An 18114-nucleotide genomic window follows, 5' to 3' on the forward strand; every position below is an offset into this window, starting at 1 on the left:
ATAAACTCTGCCCAGGCTAAGGAACAGGAACCGAGGCTGCTGGGAAGCGGTGGGCAGTGATTCCCCTCCACACGAGCCTTGTCACCAATGCCGAGACCAGCTGAAGCCCCCATGCTGTGTCTGGCATCAGGACAAAAGACTACTGCCTTCTCTAGACACATAACCAAGGTGGAATGACTCTGGCACCTGTGTGCCACTCGGTCGTGTCCAACTCTGTGTGATCCCATGGACTGTAGCCCGCCAGGCTCCTCTACCCATGGGATTCTCCAGGCAAGAACATTGGAGAGGGTTGCCGTTCCTTTCTCAAGGGGATCTTCCCCACCCAGGGATCGAACCTGTGTCTTCTGCGCTGCAGGCAGATTCTCTACCGCTGAGCCACCAGGGGAGCCCAGAATGGCATGTCGCCCAGCCAGCAGTCCAGGTTTGCTCCACACACAGCCACTGCCTGTCCTACCTTGGTGTCTCATAAAAGGGAGTTCCTGGACCCATCCCAGCCCCCTGGAACCTGAGCTTCTGACATGGGGTCTGAGGTTGTGCATTTCAGCAAGCTTTGAGGGTGACTCTAATGTCAAAGTTTTAGGACCACTTCACTAGCCTTTAGGGACGAGATCCCTGGTTTCTCTGTGACGTGCTTTCAGGCTTGTGCTTCTTTCATTATTTTTTGACACCTGCTTTCTCTCAGCCTTCTCCTAACGGCTTCTGTTACTGAAAGGGATTTTCCCCTCTCAAGCTTGTACCGTCCAGCATGGCTTTCCAGGATTTTCTGCCTTCTGTTCTGCCTTCTCATACTTCGCTCATCTATCTCCCTGCTCCTCTGAACGCTGCTTACTGCCCTTCCCGTGATGATATTGTGACTGAATGCTTTCATAAATCCTCCAGGCAGTGTCTCCAAAACACATTTCTCTGATCTACTCCATGTGGTTGTGTATTACTTTTTCTTGCAGCCATATTTCTGGAGAGATCGCGGCTGCAGCGGATTTGTGGTCTGCACCCAGGAGAGGCTGGGCTGCACCCTCGTGCTTGGCGGTGGGGCAGGGGTGGCACTAATCGCCCTTGACCGAGGGCCCTTGGACCAGCCTATCACTGGAGGAGCAGAGACCCTTCTTGCGTGCAAGCTCTCCCCAGACCAGTCAGTAGGTCCTGCGAGGCCTTTCTCTTTGGCCAACGCCCAGACACCCCTGTTTTCTTCTCTTACCACTGATGGGTGAGAAAACAGTCCCTGGCTATTCTTCCAGCATTGGAAAAGAGCGAGAACTCTGTCCTTGGCTCTCACCCCATCTTTCTGCATCAGGCTACTTTCATTTTTCCTCACAGCTAGTCTTTTTTCCCAATTAACCGAGGGCTATTAGGATGCATCGCACACAGATACGGGGGGAATTCTCCACGTGGGTCATGCACGCCATACTTAAATAAACTATCTCCCTTTCTTCTCTCTTTGGTCCTTTATCATTGCCTATCTCAGTTGCTTCCTCTCGACTGAACATTTTTATCTTCTACTTCATTTTCATTCTCCTCTTCTCTCTTTTTAGTTGGGGTATAGTTGCTTTACAAAGTGGTGCTAGTTTCTGCTGTACAACCAAGTGACTCAGTTATACATTTACACATATCCCCCTCCCTCTTGGATCTCCCTACCTCCCACTCTTCATGCTACCCCTCTAGGTCCCCACAGAGCCCTGAGTATAGCTCCCTGTTTGTTACCTTACGATCTCTCTCTCTTTTAACCTTCTTTTCCACCTATAATTGACAGCCATCAATTCTCCTGTCATGGGCCAGTGGTTTCCAATCCTTTGCACATCAGACCTACCTGAGGAGTATTGTAATAACACATGTACCTGGGCATTAACCTCCAGGCACTGGTGTTGTGCAAAGCTTCCCAGGTCTTCCCCGCTCACAGCTGGGGCTGGGAACCACTCATTTCACCTTCTGTGATTGTTCAACGGTATGTTCTCCACCTTGTCACGGTACCACTTTCAAAATGCCCTGGAAACCCTTAATCGGTTATTTCTTACAAAGTTGAGGAAACCCTCTTAGGATGAACCTTATATTACTGCCAAGAATGACGAGTCTTGGAGAAGGGACATCACTGGCTGAGCCACACTGGAAACAACTCGAAACTTCATCTGGGAGCCTCTTACCTTGTCTGGTTCAAAGTTATTTCTGAACTCTGCGGTGAATCTAACATCTCTCTTCCAGCAACACCAATTCTCACTCACGTGGGCCACTTTCTCAGAGCTTTTCTAATGGTTTGACCACCCAGGTGAGGTGGTCTTCAAAAGAGCATCAGTGTGAGGTTGGCATCCCTCAATCAGGCCCAGAAAATGGGAAGGAAATGTAAGCAGCAGCTTCTCAAACACTTATTTTCAGGGACTTTCCTGGCGGTCCAGTGGTTAGGACTCCGTGCTTCCACTGCAGCAGGTTCGATCCTTGATTGGGGAATGATGATCCCACATTCCACAAGGTGTGGCCAAACGAACAAAAAACTTATTTCCAAAACTCATGTTCTCTCCTCCAGCCAGATGGCTTCAGCTGGACACCTCTTTTCGTTACTTCTTTTCATCCCTAGAGCTTGAGTGTGACCAAACTCTGCTTTAACAACCTCAGCATTCATCTTCTTGGAGTCCTTGGGCAGGGAAAAGTGCGTGTGTTTCATAAACTGTCTGGATGGCTAAATTATAGCATATTTTTCCCTGAGAGAGAGTTGTTCGGATATTAAAACCCACTATATATTGAGTATGATCATGCTTCTCACATCCCCACAAATAGAAGTTCTTGCTTTGCTTATTAAAATGATGTTTCTGATGGGGATAATTTTTCAGGTAGCAATGTTTTATTCTTACTGGTGACACCTTAGGATCCCTCTGCAAGTGCTGAAGCCCCAGTTCAGCACAATTAATCAGACACTAAATGCTTTAAAACAGCACTGCCCCTTTTTCTAATTGAGAAATAGTGCTGTTTGGGCAAGTTGAGAAGGTGACCTTGATTGAATTAGAAAGGTCAGGGACAGAACAGACTTCAAGCTCATATTCAATGATTTTAAAGAAATGACTTCCCTCCAATTAAGCAGGAATTAGCATGAAATATTTTGTTTCTGAAAGGTGAAAAGAATTCCCCCGAGAAAGCAGTTCTCTGCTTACTAGCTTTTTATTGAACTCGGGAGAGAAGGTGCCATGGATGGTTTTATATCAAGTGCTTTGTTAACATGGTGTTGATGGCCTGGCGTCAATTACACTATTCCTTTGGAGCCTAAATGTTATATAGAATGGGCAAAATGTCCAATCTAAGTTTTGATTTCTATTTCAAAAGCTCAATGACCTAACAACTTTCTGTTACTACCAAAGGAAAAAAAAAAGCTCTATTTTCCCATCTGCAATCATCTCAACCTAGTTCCAGGAGAAAAATGGTTTCAAACATTACCTGACATATTTCTTTGTTGTTTTCCCTTTTAGCTCCATCCGTCACCTTGCCAAGTCTCCCATCTTTTAATGACCTGAAAGAATACACCCTTCTTCCTGCTCTAAACAGGAACATGCAGATGTCTCTGCATAATTCTGGAAGAGGCTCCCACAGAGAAGTGAGGAGGGACAGAACACACGTGGCGATTCAGGGACCACCGCGTGCATCTGAGGGGCAGCAGTTCCAAGAGGACATTGGCTGGGCTGTTCTGTGTCCCAGCGTCCACCCTTGTCAACCTCAGAGAGTCGTGCAGACACAGATTATACAATATGCAAGAGCGCGGCAGAGCAGTGTTAGAAAGAGAGAAGGGATATGCCAGTTATGAGACTTGGGGGCAATTAGTCAACCTCCATTAGACCTCAGGGTTCTCATCTGAAAAACATGGTCAGTACTGTGAGGATCAAACAGATAATAGATTTTTTTTTGCGGGGGGTCTAAGCTGAAAAAATATCCTTCAACAGATTAAAAAATTAGTTGAATTGGTTCTTCCTAGTTTTTATTTCCGATCCATTTGGTTAACAAATTCTTGTCCATTGACTGCGTACCGTGCAAGGTGGTGGCCATTCAGAGAGGTTAAAAGATTCTGACCTAGTCCTGAAGGAGTAGATGGTAGAAAGTCTTTTATCTCACCATTATTTACTTAAACAAACAAATAAAAAAACCAACCAAACAAAAACCAAGCAAACTTTCTCCAGGATGACAGAATTCAGCTGAATAGATTTGCCCTTCTTTTCAGATCCTCGCAGCATTCACGGCTCTGCCTGTGAGAGTTTATCTGTTAGTTTTGGCTGTGATTTCTGAGGGTGTGGAGAGCAGGTGCAGTATGGACCCACGATAAAGTGTTATTCCAAGGAAAGGAGATCTCTGGTAGCTACTGGGATTTTTCAGAGTAGGAAAACACGCTCAGTTCAAAGACTAAGTCTCAAACAGTCTTACAAGACTTCACTACTTTTCCTCCTTAATACGGCACTGCATGACATGATATCATGGTCCCATACGCATTGCAAGCAAGAGTTCACTGAATATTTGTTTTTGTTTTATCGTTGCTTTGTATTATGGCATTGCTTAAGACAATTTCATGGAAACAAAGGGCTGAGGATAGAGAAATGGCTAGCTTTACAACGTTCAGATTATCTAACTAGAAGAAAAGTCTAGAATGGCAAGTGGAGACATTTCTGAAACAACTGGTAAATCACTAAAGAAAAGAATAACAAAGTTCTGTGAAGCAATTATCCTTCAATTAAAAAACAGAATTAAATCTCTTATCCTGCTTCCAAGAGATTTGCCAAACTCGAGTTACCACTTAAGTTTTGCCTAAAAACTTGTAATTACAAAAAATCACTAATACAAACTTGCAGAATTTATTCAGCATTCCAGCTACTTATTGTCGGGGGTAAAAAACTAGATTTTTGTCATTATAATTTTCAATATAGAGTAAGAAAGGAGAGGACATAATACTTCTAAGATCTCGTTCCAATCAAAACATGCCCGAGTCTGTGTATCTCAATAAGATTACTACTATAGATGCTCTCCTTCAGACATATATTTTCTAGATTGATTGAGGGGTGCATGCCATAAAGAAGAAGCCTCAGGAGCAAGGAAGGAGGGAGAATGCTTCAATAGGTCTTGAAATTAGATGGAAAGTCAATGAATGATTTTCAGGTAGGCTCTCCCAGTCCCTGGGCATGCAGAGAAAACATGAGTTGGGAAATCAAAGAACTAATACTGTAGCTCGGATCATTCTCGATCAATCATCACATCTGCGCTTGCATTCGGGGTAGTTTTATTTTCCTCTTCGCCTTTTTGGAGAGTCAGGGAATGGAACACTTGGGCTTCCATTGGAAGACAGTGTATCTATCTGGTTTATCAAAGGTGTACATGACGTGGCACAATTCCTCCCCCCATGTAAATACTTCACTTCTTCAAAGCAGGTCTTCTTCTTGTTCAAAGCCACAGAACAGGTTGTTTTTGAGGAAAAAAATATCACTCAACTTGAAAAGGGATTGTGCCAGTTTCCTGAATATTTTTAGAAGCTGGCGTTTCTGCTGGCATGGCCTAGAGAACAGTTTGCCACATGCTCTGCCTGTAACTTCTTTCTAGTCAGCAGAAAATCCCGAGAGTAACAGGAAGACTAAGAGACAGCCGCAATGAGCTCGGTCAGGATGAACATTTTCAGGTAACAAACATACCCAGTCTATCTCTGCCTCCCAATGGCCTCATGGCGCCAGGCACGAGGCAGGCACTCAATGTCCTTGGCAGATTTCACTGACTCTGTTGATGCCACTCAAGGCATCTGAGGGATATTCTGGAGCCTTTTGCCCTCTAACACGCACAGAGCGGTGCCATAGCAAGATCATCAACCTGGAAAGAAGGGAACTAGTACTGAGTTCTGGACCTTCTACTTACTATCTTGGGCAAATAACACAACTTCTCAATGGAGAGCTGCACACTCCTGTCTGTGCAAAGAGGGGGGTATACAAACTGATTTCTAAGCGTTTCTTCCACATCTGATGAAGAGACTCCTCATTGCCAATCTCCTTGTGACGAGGAGCTTCTCTGGTGGTCCAGCGGGTAAGAAACCACCTTGTAGTACAAAGAGACCCCGATACGATCCCTGCCCTGGGAAGATCCCAGACCCAAGCAACTAAGCCAGTGCACCACAACTACAGAGCCTGGGCTTCAAGTACTGACGCCCATGCTCCACAACAAGAGAAGACCGCACACCACAGTGAGAGAAAGCCCGTGAGCGGTAACGAAGATCAGCGCGGCCATAAATAAGCAAATATTAAAACCAAAGAGCTTCACATGGCTGCCTAGATTAGAACTTGCACGATTTCTTAGATCTTTAGTTTAATAGCTATGCAAATATGATCATACTTAGAACAGGAAACTGCAAGACAATATGGTCTAGGAAGCTGTAAAATACAGAAAATTAAATGTGATAATTCCATTTGGGTTTTCCTGATAGTTCAGTTGGTAAAGAATCTGTCTGCAATGCAGGAGATCCTGGTTCGATTCCTGGGTTGGGAAGATCCACTAGAGAGGGGATAGGTTACCCACTCCAGTATTCTTGGGCTTCCCTTGTGACTCAGCTGGTAAAGGATCTCACATGCAGTGCGGGAGACCTGGGTTTGATCCCTGGGTTGGGAAGATCCCCTGGAGAAGGGAAAGGCTATCCACTCCAGTATTCTGGCCTGGAGAATTCCATGGACTGTATAGTCCATGGGGTCGCAAAGAGTAGGACACGACTGAGTGACTCTCACTTTCACTTTCCCTGTCCAGGGCTTCCAAGTATCATAAATAGCAGGTGGACTTTCTAAGAAAGGGCAGAAATAATTAGTGCTACTCCTTTAAATTACTTTTTCCATTAGTTCTATGGCACTTAAATGTGTATGGCTCACTGAGATTCTACTGGATGCCTGTCCTCATGGTCTGTCTTCCTGCAGCAGACATTAGCATCTTTAGGTCTGCGATTAATGAAGCTTATGGGCAACATTGTTAGAAGTCAAGGTACAGTCACTACATATCGCTAACTGTCTTCAACAATGCAGTATAAAAGCACAGAATTAGGAAGATTGTGTTCACGAACAGTACATTAGGGCTAAGAAGCTGGTAGTAGCATATGTTTTAATAAGGTCTGGTATCGATTATTTTGGCCAATGTCCTACTTTAACAGTGTTATAGTCACACTTGAAGATTTCAGATGGAAAGGTAGAGAAGAAAATCAATAGACACTATCTTTCCACTACCAACCAGCTACATATCTGTATGGTTTTCCGCTATGCTCACATTTAAGGGACCTGAAAGATGCTATGGGGAAGGCTGGCCCAATTTCCAGGCTTTAATAACCTTAGGTATCTACTCTGACCACCTCAGAGACTACAGCTTCAAATCATAAAGGTTCACAGGAAGGAGTCTATGACCCAGAAAGAATACACATGCATTTGCTCTATATTTTCTGTTTCATTAACATATAAAAAAAGCTATAAAAAAACCTCACTTGCCATACAAATTGGTCTGACTGAAAACAAAATCATATAGAATTGTTTCTGAGCTTTAAAAATATATACAAAGATGCTTATACAGTTAGGCTGTGCAGAAGAAACAGAATTAAAAACTAAAGTCTTTTGTCTTGTTATAACTAACACAGTTTTGTCTTTTATTATTGGCAATAATTAGATTCTCCAAAATTAACAAGTATTTTTTATATTAAAAAAAATTTCATTTTTGAAGTGCTACAGCCTGCCAGAGGGCAATGGATTAATCTACTAAAAGCATTTTCTAGAAGCACCAACTAGAAAGATTAGGTGGGCACTTAAAAAATTACATCAAGTTTGAAAAGAATAATTCTCATTTTGTAATCAGAAATTCTGACTTTTAGTTACAAACTAAGAGGAAAAATTAGGAATAAATGCTGCTAAAGAATTCTTTTTTACATTTAGAAAGGAAAAAGAAAAGAGTCGCAAACTTCCCCAGATTGTCATCTAAACTTACTCGAAAATACTCTGCTGTTTTTTCCAGAAGTTGTGCAAACCCCAGTTAAATTCCAACAACACTGTGTTAATTTTGCTCAAATGCAAGCTGAAAACATATTTTAACATCCTGTCAGAATGAGATACTAAGAGTGTCGATAAAATGACAGTAAAATAAATGTAAATTTAGATTGCTGTTACAAGTGGCTGCCTGGCTCTGGGAAGATGCTAGGTTGCTATAGTATTTTCCATAGCAACTTTGCATCTTATTACATAAATATTCCCTCAGTGTCCTTAGAGCCTGCTAAGAAAACAGGATTAAATCTACTTCCCAACGTAATGATCCCGCAATCAAACCTTATCAGAATGAAATGCCCAGAAAACACAATAAACTGTAATGTAGACCGCAGTGCTCCTGGCAGCTGAAAGGCATCCGAGTGCCACAGGCGGGTCAGGGGCAGCTGTGCTGTGACCTCAAGCTGCCCACCGGTCACTTGTCTACACTCCCTCCGGGTCAAGGTCTCTGCGCCTCTCCCTTTCTAAACATTGCTTGATAAGTTCCCCACTTTTCTCCACTAGCTGCCATCTGCCCATCCACCCAGGTGCCCTTCACCACAGTCTGGGGGCTCCTGTCACCAGGCAGGAAGCCAGGGCTTCAGAGAGCAGATGCAGCAGGGCCGGAAGCACGTGCTGGACTGTCACCCAGGAAACCAAGCAGAGAACCCCCTGGGCTCCAAGCTAGGCGGGCCAGGCGTGGACAGGCAGAGACTCTCCGCCAGGGCTCGCCTGGTTCTCTGCAGGGGCCACACAGCTAAGCGGCTGAGGCATTAGGGGAAAATCCACGGTCTCTGAGACATAGCACAATTTCAGCAACATGAACTGATTCGACACGAAACACACGATTATGGAAAATTTGTGCATATGTGAGAGCGATGTTGGGAATACGGCATTGTTGTGTGCTACAGAAAAACAAGATTATAAAGGGATTTGGCTTAAAGAGAGTTTAAGCTCCAAATGTGAATTTACACAACAGATAAGCACGCTTTGGTGGGACAGGTGTGTTGCTGTGACAAGCAACCCTCCACCACAGGGTTGGGACTTTCCAGGTGGCGCTAGTGGTAAAGAACTCGCCTGCCAATGCAGGAGACCAAAGAGATGTGGGTTTGACCGCTGGGTGAGGAAGATCCTCTGGAGGAGGGCATGGCAACCCACTCCAGTATTCTTGCCTGCAGAATCCCATGGACAGAGGAGCCTGGCGGGCTACAGTCCACAGGGTCGCACAGAATTGGACACGACAGAAGTGACTTGGCACGCACGACGCATACCTCTTACATATAAAAGGTAAAGAATGATTTATACACTTCTCAGAAATACATCCATCATGAGATGAGAACTGCTGCTGCACACGAAATCACCAGGGAACTGAAAAATCTGCCCCAAATAAACATCGATTTGATTTCCTTTGGCAAGATTAGCAAGATTAAAATACAAAGGAAGAAAGAGCAGAAGCCTGGACTGCTTGCAAATGAAGCTCCATGTCAAGAGATTAGGAGCGAAGCTGGCTGCTCAGCGCACTTCTGAAGACTGATTTCCTCATCTTGAAGCCATGTAAGTTGTGGCTGATCACATCTTCTTGTATGGCCCTGGAGGTCCCAGAAGACACTCAACTGTGGTAATAAAATGCTCATGTTTAACTCGGTGCCGACTGATGGACACACATCACCATTCTTATTTCCCTTTTGGGTTACCATCACATGTGAAAACGGGAAATCTACAAACACCTTAGGTGAGCCTCTGGGGCTGGTGTCTAATTGGAATATCTCTGTTGGGTCTCCTTCATGGCTCTCAAAAGCACTTTCTTCCAGGAAATAAACTGAATCAGAAAAATGAAGGCAGTCCTGGTGTTCAAAGAAATCAGGGACAGCCAGAGAGAACTTTATGATTATTAATCTTTTAACCTGACTTCCGGCTGTAAATGAAACTTCAGACATACTGAATACTGCTGACCCATTTATGAGTCCCTAATTTGACTCAGTTGTCAAAAATCCTTGTTTGACTTCTTACTGGAATTAAAAAGAAGTCTGTACCTATGCTGTGGTTGGGTCTCCGTGGAAAGTCGACAACCTGGACAACACTCTTCATAATTAAGAGTATTTGTCCCTACAAAGAACTCTGAGTTTAAATGAGGTGTAGTTAAAACCCAAGAGTGTCTGTACATTATGGAATGGTTTAAGGGTTGTGTGTTAAGCAAGGGCTGTTTTAGTTTTACTTTTCTCAAATCTGTGTTCAACATATAATGTATACTCACCAAATACTGCATGAGGTACACACACTGGAAGCGATGCTCATTTTGTTTTATACTGAATTTAAATTAATGGCTTGAAACATATTTGGCTTCAGGCACTGCATTTCTATTAACTTAAAAAATGTTCATATTTCTCTTCAAAAAGTATCTTATAGCCTGGAGGGCAAGGCAGACTGTGTCTAAACTCTCCCCGTACCCCTGGGTCCATAGTGCCTTGAACACAAGAAGGTGACTGACAAATGCTTGCTGATCATTAGGTTAATACTAGAGTTTCAACTCTCTGGGTCATAGCCTCTTCAGCATGTGGCACGGGAATTCTGGGCATGCAGAAGTTCTGAACATTGTGGAGAAATCAACCATCCCTGTTTGAACACGCCACTTCATGCCTGACATTGCCATTTAACCGGAGCAAGTGTTCTTAAGGCTACCATCCTCTGACTTACGGGACGGCACCATCCAAAACAGACAGGAAGAAGAAGATGATGCGACTGAAGTCAACCAGCTTTTATTGAGCACTTACTTGGTGAAAAGCCCAGGACCAGGTGTTGAAGGATGATTAAGAGGCAGAGTTAACAGCCACTGAGTTACTTGTCATGTGCTAGTCGGACGGGCTTCACAAGATGCATGAACTCTCAACACTGATGCTCATCAGGTTCTGCCAAAGGAGGCCTTAGGATTTAGGACAGACTTCCTCTCTCCTTCCCTTCCTTCCAGCGCACTCCTGCGCCCCCTCCCCTGCCAATCTGGAGGGAGGAAGGAGAAAGCTGAGGGAGAAGCAAGCTGCGGGGAGGGAGGGAGAGGGAGTGGGCGGGAGAGAGAGAGGGAAGTAGGAATACACTTGGTTTTAAAAGTTTGGCTTGATTGCAGCAGGAGGCAGACTGTGCAACAATACATTTGAATTTTTATCAGCAATTATCTTCAGGGGTTTTGGAGCAGGATGCCAATCTTCCCGAACGAATGCTTTGATACGTCTGTCTTGATTTTCAAATGTAATAACAAAACTCATTTTCATTTTCATCAGCATTTCAGTTTGGCTCCAGCAAATCCCTTTTCCCTCTTTAAGAGTCACCTGCTGAGCCTCAGTGACCAGCCTGCCCAGAGTGGAAGGGACAGCTGGTCTGGGCGAACTCTGGCCAAAGACACACTGTAAATTACCAGGAGTGGTAAACAGCCAAAGTACAAGGAAGCATTCTTAATCAGAAGAGCAGAGATGGCCTGAAAAACTTTGATTAAAAGAAAAAATTAAACTCAAGGTATCATAGAAATCTTTCCTTTTCCGAAAACCAAAGTCCATTCTCTCCATCTCCCCATGAGAAATAAAACCTGTGGAGGTTGGTTTTTTGTTCTCGGAAGGCAGGACTGGTAGGAGGCTCCCAGGAGGAGATCCCCTCCTGGCATTTCTAAGAATTTCTAGGTCAGCTGCTGCCAGAAAGGTCTGAGGGAAAATCTCAAGATTTCAGAGGAAGAGGAAGGGCCAGGGGATTCCTTAGAGCAGGGAACCCCAACCTCTGGGATCTGATGCCTGATGACCTGAGGTGGAGCTGATGTAATAATAATAGACATAAAGTGCACAATAAATGCAATGTGCTTGAATCATCCTGAAACGATACCCTTATCCCTTAGTCCACGGAAAAAATCTCTTCCATGAATCCAGCCTCTGGTGTCAAAAAGGTTTGGAATCACTGGAAAAGATGCAGAAGCTTACTTCTATTGTGAGTCTGGCAGCTTCCGTGTCAGTGCAGTAAAGTGCTGTCTTCAGAGGCCTGCTAAGAGGTGACTAGACATGCAAATTTGTAGCTAAAAAAAAAAAAAATGAGTGGCCCGTTACCTAAAGAGATGCTTCTGAAAGACCCGCTTCCCTCAGGCTGCAGTGCAGGCAGCCGAACCTGAACCACTTTCAGCAGTTCACAGGGATCTTTTGTCTGAGGCTTGGCCAAAGATCAACGGATTCCTGCTCTCAGGCTGTGTCCCCTGAATAGGCACCACCACCTGCCTTTTGGCAGGGTCTTGAGGGCCCGGTGGAACAAGGGTGGCTTTCCCTTCCATCTCATCAGTCCTGCACTTGCCTCATAAACCACATGCCACGTTCTCTGGCCCATCTCGTTTGGAAAAGCACAGGAAAGACTCCGAACTCCTCAGGGCCTGGCATTTGCTCTCTGTTCTTTCATCTCTGCTCTTGGCACCTGGTGTGGATCATGTACTGGTTGAGTTCATTAATTCTGCTGACCCAAGGAACAAGCCTGGAGAACGTTTTTGCAAGCTCAGGTCTTATTTCAGGCTCTTATGAGATGCCTGGGGGAAAAAAAAAGTCATAGCGGTCTGGGAAGGGCTCCTCAGTCAAACCTCCTGGGAGCATCTTTGTGGTCCTGACTGAGAAGAGAGGTCCTTGGTATCTTGAGGATTCTTCTTGAGCAGAGATTGCAGGTCATTCCATAGGTACATGCTTGCTACCACAGTCTGTAAGATTTTCTCTGTGGCTTATTATTATTCTTGTCTGCTCCTGAGCAGGGTATGAAATTATACATATTTCTTACTTGAGAAATTGGTAGGTTGTTTAAAAAGAAATGTCACCACCCACCAAACAAGAAAAAAACTTACAGTTTCAATCAGAATTCCTGATTGAGCCTAGTCTTTTCTTCCCCACCTACCTTATAAGGATGTTAAGGATCCAGGTTTTGTGCAAACTTGCCCCACATCTAGAAACTTCAAAAATGATGAAAGCCTCTTTTTGAGAAAAAAATTACTTATTTATTGGAAGAGCTCGTTGAATTTAAGAAAAATCACACCCAAACTCACTCTCTTCTTCTGATATATGAAAGTGTGCAGAATAGAAATGCTCTGCGGAAGGTGCTTTCCTCACATAAGCAAATCCAACCCCAGTAATCGAGCAGTCCTGAGAAACGTGACATCAGTTTAATAAGAGACATTACATTGACACATAAGTGTTTGGTTCATTTTCCAGACAAAAGATATATGGCTTCAAAACACAGTACTGTGGTGCCTGCTTTTACGCTAGGCTTTGAAAGATTTAAATGAATGGAATTTGAGGATGAAAGGGAAATTTTCTAAGGCCTGGCTCTCAAATTTGAGCCTGCATGAGGATTCCCCACAGGGCTTTTTAAAATCACAGATTCTTGGATCTCACAACCCTCCTCCCCCATCCCCTGGAGTTGATGATTCAGTAAGTCCTGAGTAGGACCCAAGAAGTTTACATTTTGAATAAGTTCCTAGGGGATGCTAATATTGCTGGGCTGGGGAACAATGTGTTCAGGAACCACTGCTCTAAGGCAATGAAACTCCCCTCTGTATGCTTCTGTGCAGGAGCTTTTTCTTGTGATCATCTTATTCTCTCCTAAAGCACTGCAGAAACAGAGCGTTCTTATAGCTTATAAAAATTTTTTTTAATTAATTAGTTAAAAAATAGAAGTATAGTTGATTTACACTGCCGTGCCACTCTCTGCTGTGATTCAGTTATACACATACATTCTTTTCCATTATGGATCCCAGGAGCCTGGATATATTATAGTTGCCTGTGCTCTACAGCAGGACCTTGCTGTTTATCCGGTCTAAATGTAATAGCTTACATCTACCAATCCCGAATTCCTAGTCCATCCCACTCCTTCACCCCCACTCCCCTTTGGCAACAACAAGTCTATTCTCTGTGTCTGTGACTCTATTTCTGTTGTGCAGATAGGTCCATTTGTGCCGTATCTTAGATTCCATACATAAATGAGATTGTGTGGTCTTTATCTTTCTCTGACTTACTTCGCTCAGTATGATAGTCTCTAGCTGCATCCATGTTGCTGCAAATGGCATTATTTCACTCTTTTTTATGGCTGAGTAGTATTCCCTTGTGTATATGCACCACATTCTCTTTACCCATTCGTGTGTCGATGGACATTTAGGTTGTCTCCAGGAGGCATAACTCTCCCAGACTTCAGACAATACCACAAAGCTGCAGTAATCAAAACAGTGCGGTTATCTGTACAACAACAGACATATTGATCAATGGAATAAAACAGAGTCCAGAAATAAATCCACACCTACGGTCAATTAATCTCTTTCAAAGGAACTAAGACTATACAATGGGGAAAAAAAATCTTCATCAGATGGTGCTGAGAAAGCTGTACAACTGCGTGTAAATCAACGACGTTAGAACACACATCCATGTCATGCACAAAAATAAACTCAAAATGGTTTAAAGACTTGAGCATAAGACATGACAACATAGAACTTCTAGAAAAGAAAAGAGGAAAATCATTCTCTGACATAAATCATACCAATATTTTCTTAGGTCAGTCTCCCAAGGCAATAGAAATTAAAAAATTAATACATGGGACCTAATCAAACTTATAAGGTTTTGCACAGTAAAGGAAACCATAAAAAAAAAAAAATAAAAAGACAATCTACGGACTGGAAGAAAATAAGATGTGACTGGCAAAGGCTTAATCTCCAAAATATACAAATAGCTCATACAAATAAACAACAACAGAAAACAACCAACCCTATTTAAAAATGGACAGAAGACCTTAATAGACATTTTTCCAAAGAAGACATACACATGGCAAGCAGGCACATGAAAAGATGCTCAGTATCACTAACTATTAGAGAAATGCAAATCAAAACACCGATCAGAACAGCCATCATTAAAAAAGTTTACAAATAATAAACACTGGAGAGGATATGGAGAAAAGGGAAAACCCCGACACTGTTAGTGGGAATATAAGTTGGAACAACCGCTGTAGAGAACAGCCTGGAAGTCCCTCAGGAAACTAAAAATAGAACGACCGTATGATCCAGCAATCCCACTGCTAGGCATACACCTGGACAAACTCTAATTCAAAAAGATACATGTATCCTGAGTTCACAGCAGCACCACGGACAATGGCCAAGGCACGGAAGCAGCCTAACTGACAACTTTGAAATCCTGATGACCTGATCATTTTGTAATCCTGATTTTGGCCTCTACTAACAAATTCATAAAAATCTGTTGTTCCTGGTCACCTGAGTCCTTCTGTTAAAAGGCCTGGGAGAGGGGACTCTTTTATTCCCTTTTTGGTGGGAATGGTGGTTATTCCCAGACCCTTCAGGCAACACTCCTCCCCTCAGACAAGCAGTCTCCCTGGGTGTCTCCCACCTCTGAGTGAGCATTTCCCCTGCGTGCTTTTATTGATACAACACCAAGGGAATTACACACAATTTGGGAAAAAGAGTTTTAAGTCGGCATCTCAGATTAGTCAGAGCATATAAAGCAAGATTCTCTCTAAGCCTCTCTCCTTTTTACAACTCAAGGACTGATGCCCCTTTCTTGGTACCGAATAGGGCCATCCCTTTGATCATAGGTTAGGAACTAAAATTTATTGGAAAAAAATCTAATTCTCCAAGCATGTTGCTTTGGAGGCTAGAAATCTTCTTTAGGGATTAAACATTTTCCATGAAAGAAGTACACTGACTGAAACCAAATTTTATCTGTATTTCAGCATTGGCAGTGGCTGCCACACTCTGGAAGAGGATTTTTATGGGACAGACAAATGTCCCCGAAAAATAAAGTCTTAACAGGCCCAGACTCATGCAGATAAGGAACGACTGGGACAATTTAAATCATTATGTTTCCAAGAAGGAATTTCAAGTTCTATTAATAAAAGGCAGAGTCACTCAAAGAAGAAAAGTTTAGTATAACTCAAATAAAAGTGAGTGATGTGACCACCTGCCGATATGTACGCCCCAGCTAAGATTAGGAAGATCATTATGGTAGCTCACAAGGGTGTGGTGGTGATCAGCGTTACCTGATTCATCGACTCTCATTTTTTTAGTGGGGCTGTCACAGTTCTCATCGTCCGACATTTCCATCTCTTCTTCACGACGGATGCCCATAAGCTGCTCACTCTGAGCATTCCGAAGTTCCTGGAAGCAGAGGACCCACGGGCGTCAGAGTTGCAGACACATGACACTGCTTTCTCAGCGGTCTCTCGGGGTATTAAGACTGATACAGACATGTCTTCACCTCCCAAACACTGCCCCACCTAACCCAGAGGGGAGTTCTCCGGGGTCTGGGGTGCGGACAGACCGAGGGATTCGGTATCTGATTCGTGAGAAATCCCTGCTCACCAAAGGTGAGTCAAGGGCTCGTCAGCAAGATATTCAATCTCTTGAGTCTTAATTTCCTCTTTGGTAAAAATGGGGGCAATAACATCCACCCTGGCAGGGCTGTTTTGAGGCTCCCACAGAAATGTCTATTACCAGCAATGGCACACTGGAGGGACTCAGCTAGTGATTAGGAATGCACACAGGAGAATTTTTAAAAAGGCCTCATCTACCACTAAACTACTGGGGTCATTTTAGGTATATTTCATCTTTCTTAGGGTCAATTCACTCACTGAGATAGTGTGACAATAAGAGTTTTGAGGATAAACAAGTTAATAAACAAGTTAATGTGACATTCTTAGCATCATGTGAGATTTGGTTCATTAAGTTGAAAATTAAGTCCACGCATAATAGTGTCCCTGAATGTATGTGCCCACATGTGATCTCTCTCTCTCTCTCTCTCTCACACACACACACACACACACACACACACACACACACACACACACACACACACACACACACACACACTTCAGATATCCAAAGGTGTTCCAGGACAAAATAAAAGCAGATGCCTTCTTTTCTGGTGTTTCACATTATCACAGGGGTTTATTGTTTGTGATGCAATGATTGCTTTAGCATCCCTTTAAGATCTAAGGACTGTATTTTTCTCTGTTTCCCAGAGAAGTGACTGTAATCAAGGCATTTAATTTCTTTGAGTCTCAGTCTACTCACACATAAACGAGACAGTAGTAATACAAGGCTGTTTGAATGGAAAAGTGTTATGTTAAAATTCATTTTCAAATATAAAGAATTACATAATAAATTGTTTACTACTTTGCCTAAAAATCAGGATACTGTAATGGTTTACATTAAATTAGTATATTACTATTTTGCATCAAGCTGGATAATATATATTTATAAATTCTTATCTATTCTGTTCTCTTACATGTTCTGGCCTCAAACGGGGAAAAAAACAAGGGCAGGGTTGCATTATTATTTTTCTCCCCATTTAAACCAAAGTCTCTAAATAAAAGTCAAACAGTTAATATAATTTCACTTTATAATAAATAAATGTATGACTCACAATAAAACTAAATCACAACACTAATGTATTAATGGCATGACTTTAAACACAAAGTGCCCTTTCAATGGATGGATGTGTCTGTATTATTCTGTCATAGGTTCTCTCAATTCTCCTCTCTCCACAGTGCACAGATTGTAACTGAAGCACGATGGATGGGGAATTATGTTTTGCCAATCACACTCGCACGGTCAGCTCTGAACCCCAGGAACCACTACTGCAGAAACAGGGAAGTCACCTAAGACAGAGAGAAGGAGAGGTAGAAGGGACATCCCTGGGACAGGACCACCCGTCACAGGGCAGTCCTGAGCGGCACAAGGATGAAGGCAGCGTTCCCTTATTTGACCATGCCACCCAGCAGACAGAGGTTCCAATTCCGTCTTAAATAACACCGTCGGAGCTCGCAGGTGGATGTCACATGTGATTAGTGGGGAGATTTTTTAGATTGTGGACAGCTAATCTTTCCACTGACAAGGAGCCCACTTTCCCCAGGAGGTGGCCTGAAAATACTCAAAACAAAGAAACTTCAGGTGGAAAGAATAAAGGAGGCTGAAAGGGTCTGTTGTTTAGTCTTTACAATTAATGACAAACTGTTATACAGTAGCTGTTCTCATGGGGAAGGGTGATGGAAAGGAAAAAAAAAAACTGAAGGGGGAACAAAAAGCTGTGGGTGTTTCCACAGGGTGCCTCTGGTTCAGCAGTAAATCACTAGTACA

General features: G+C 43.2%; 1 protein-coding gene across 1 annotated transcript in view; it reads right to left on the minus strand.

Moving 5' to 3' along the window:
* The window catches only part of ENOX1 (ecto-NOX disulfide-thiol exchanger 1), a 246523-nt gene that overhangs the window by 117986 nt on the left and 110423 nt on the right, over positions 1-18114 (minus strand). Inside the window, exon 8 of the mRNA XM_068984510.1 lies at positions 16017-16134. Within this exon, the coding sequence (XP_068840611.1) occupies positions 16017-16134 (118 nt within the window). The remainder of the gene's footprint in view (positions 1-16016; positions 16135-18114) is intronic.

The sequence above is a fragment of the Capricornis sumatraensis genome, chromosome 12, assembly GCF_032405125.1.
Source record: "Capricornis sumatraensis isolate serow.1 chromosome 12, serow.2, whole genome shotgun sequence".
NCBI classification, from domain to species: Eukaryota; Metazoa; Chordata; class Mammalia; order Artiodactyla; family Bovidae; genus Capricornis; species Capricornis sumatraensis.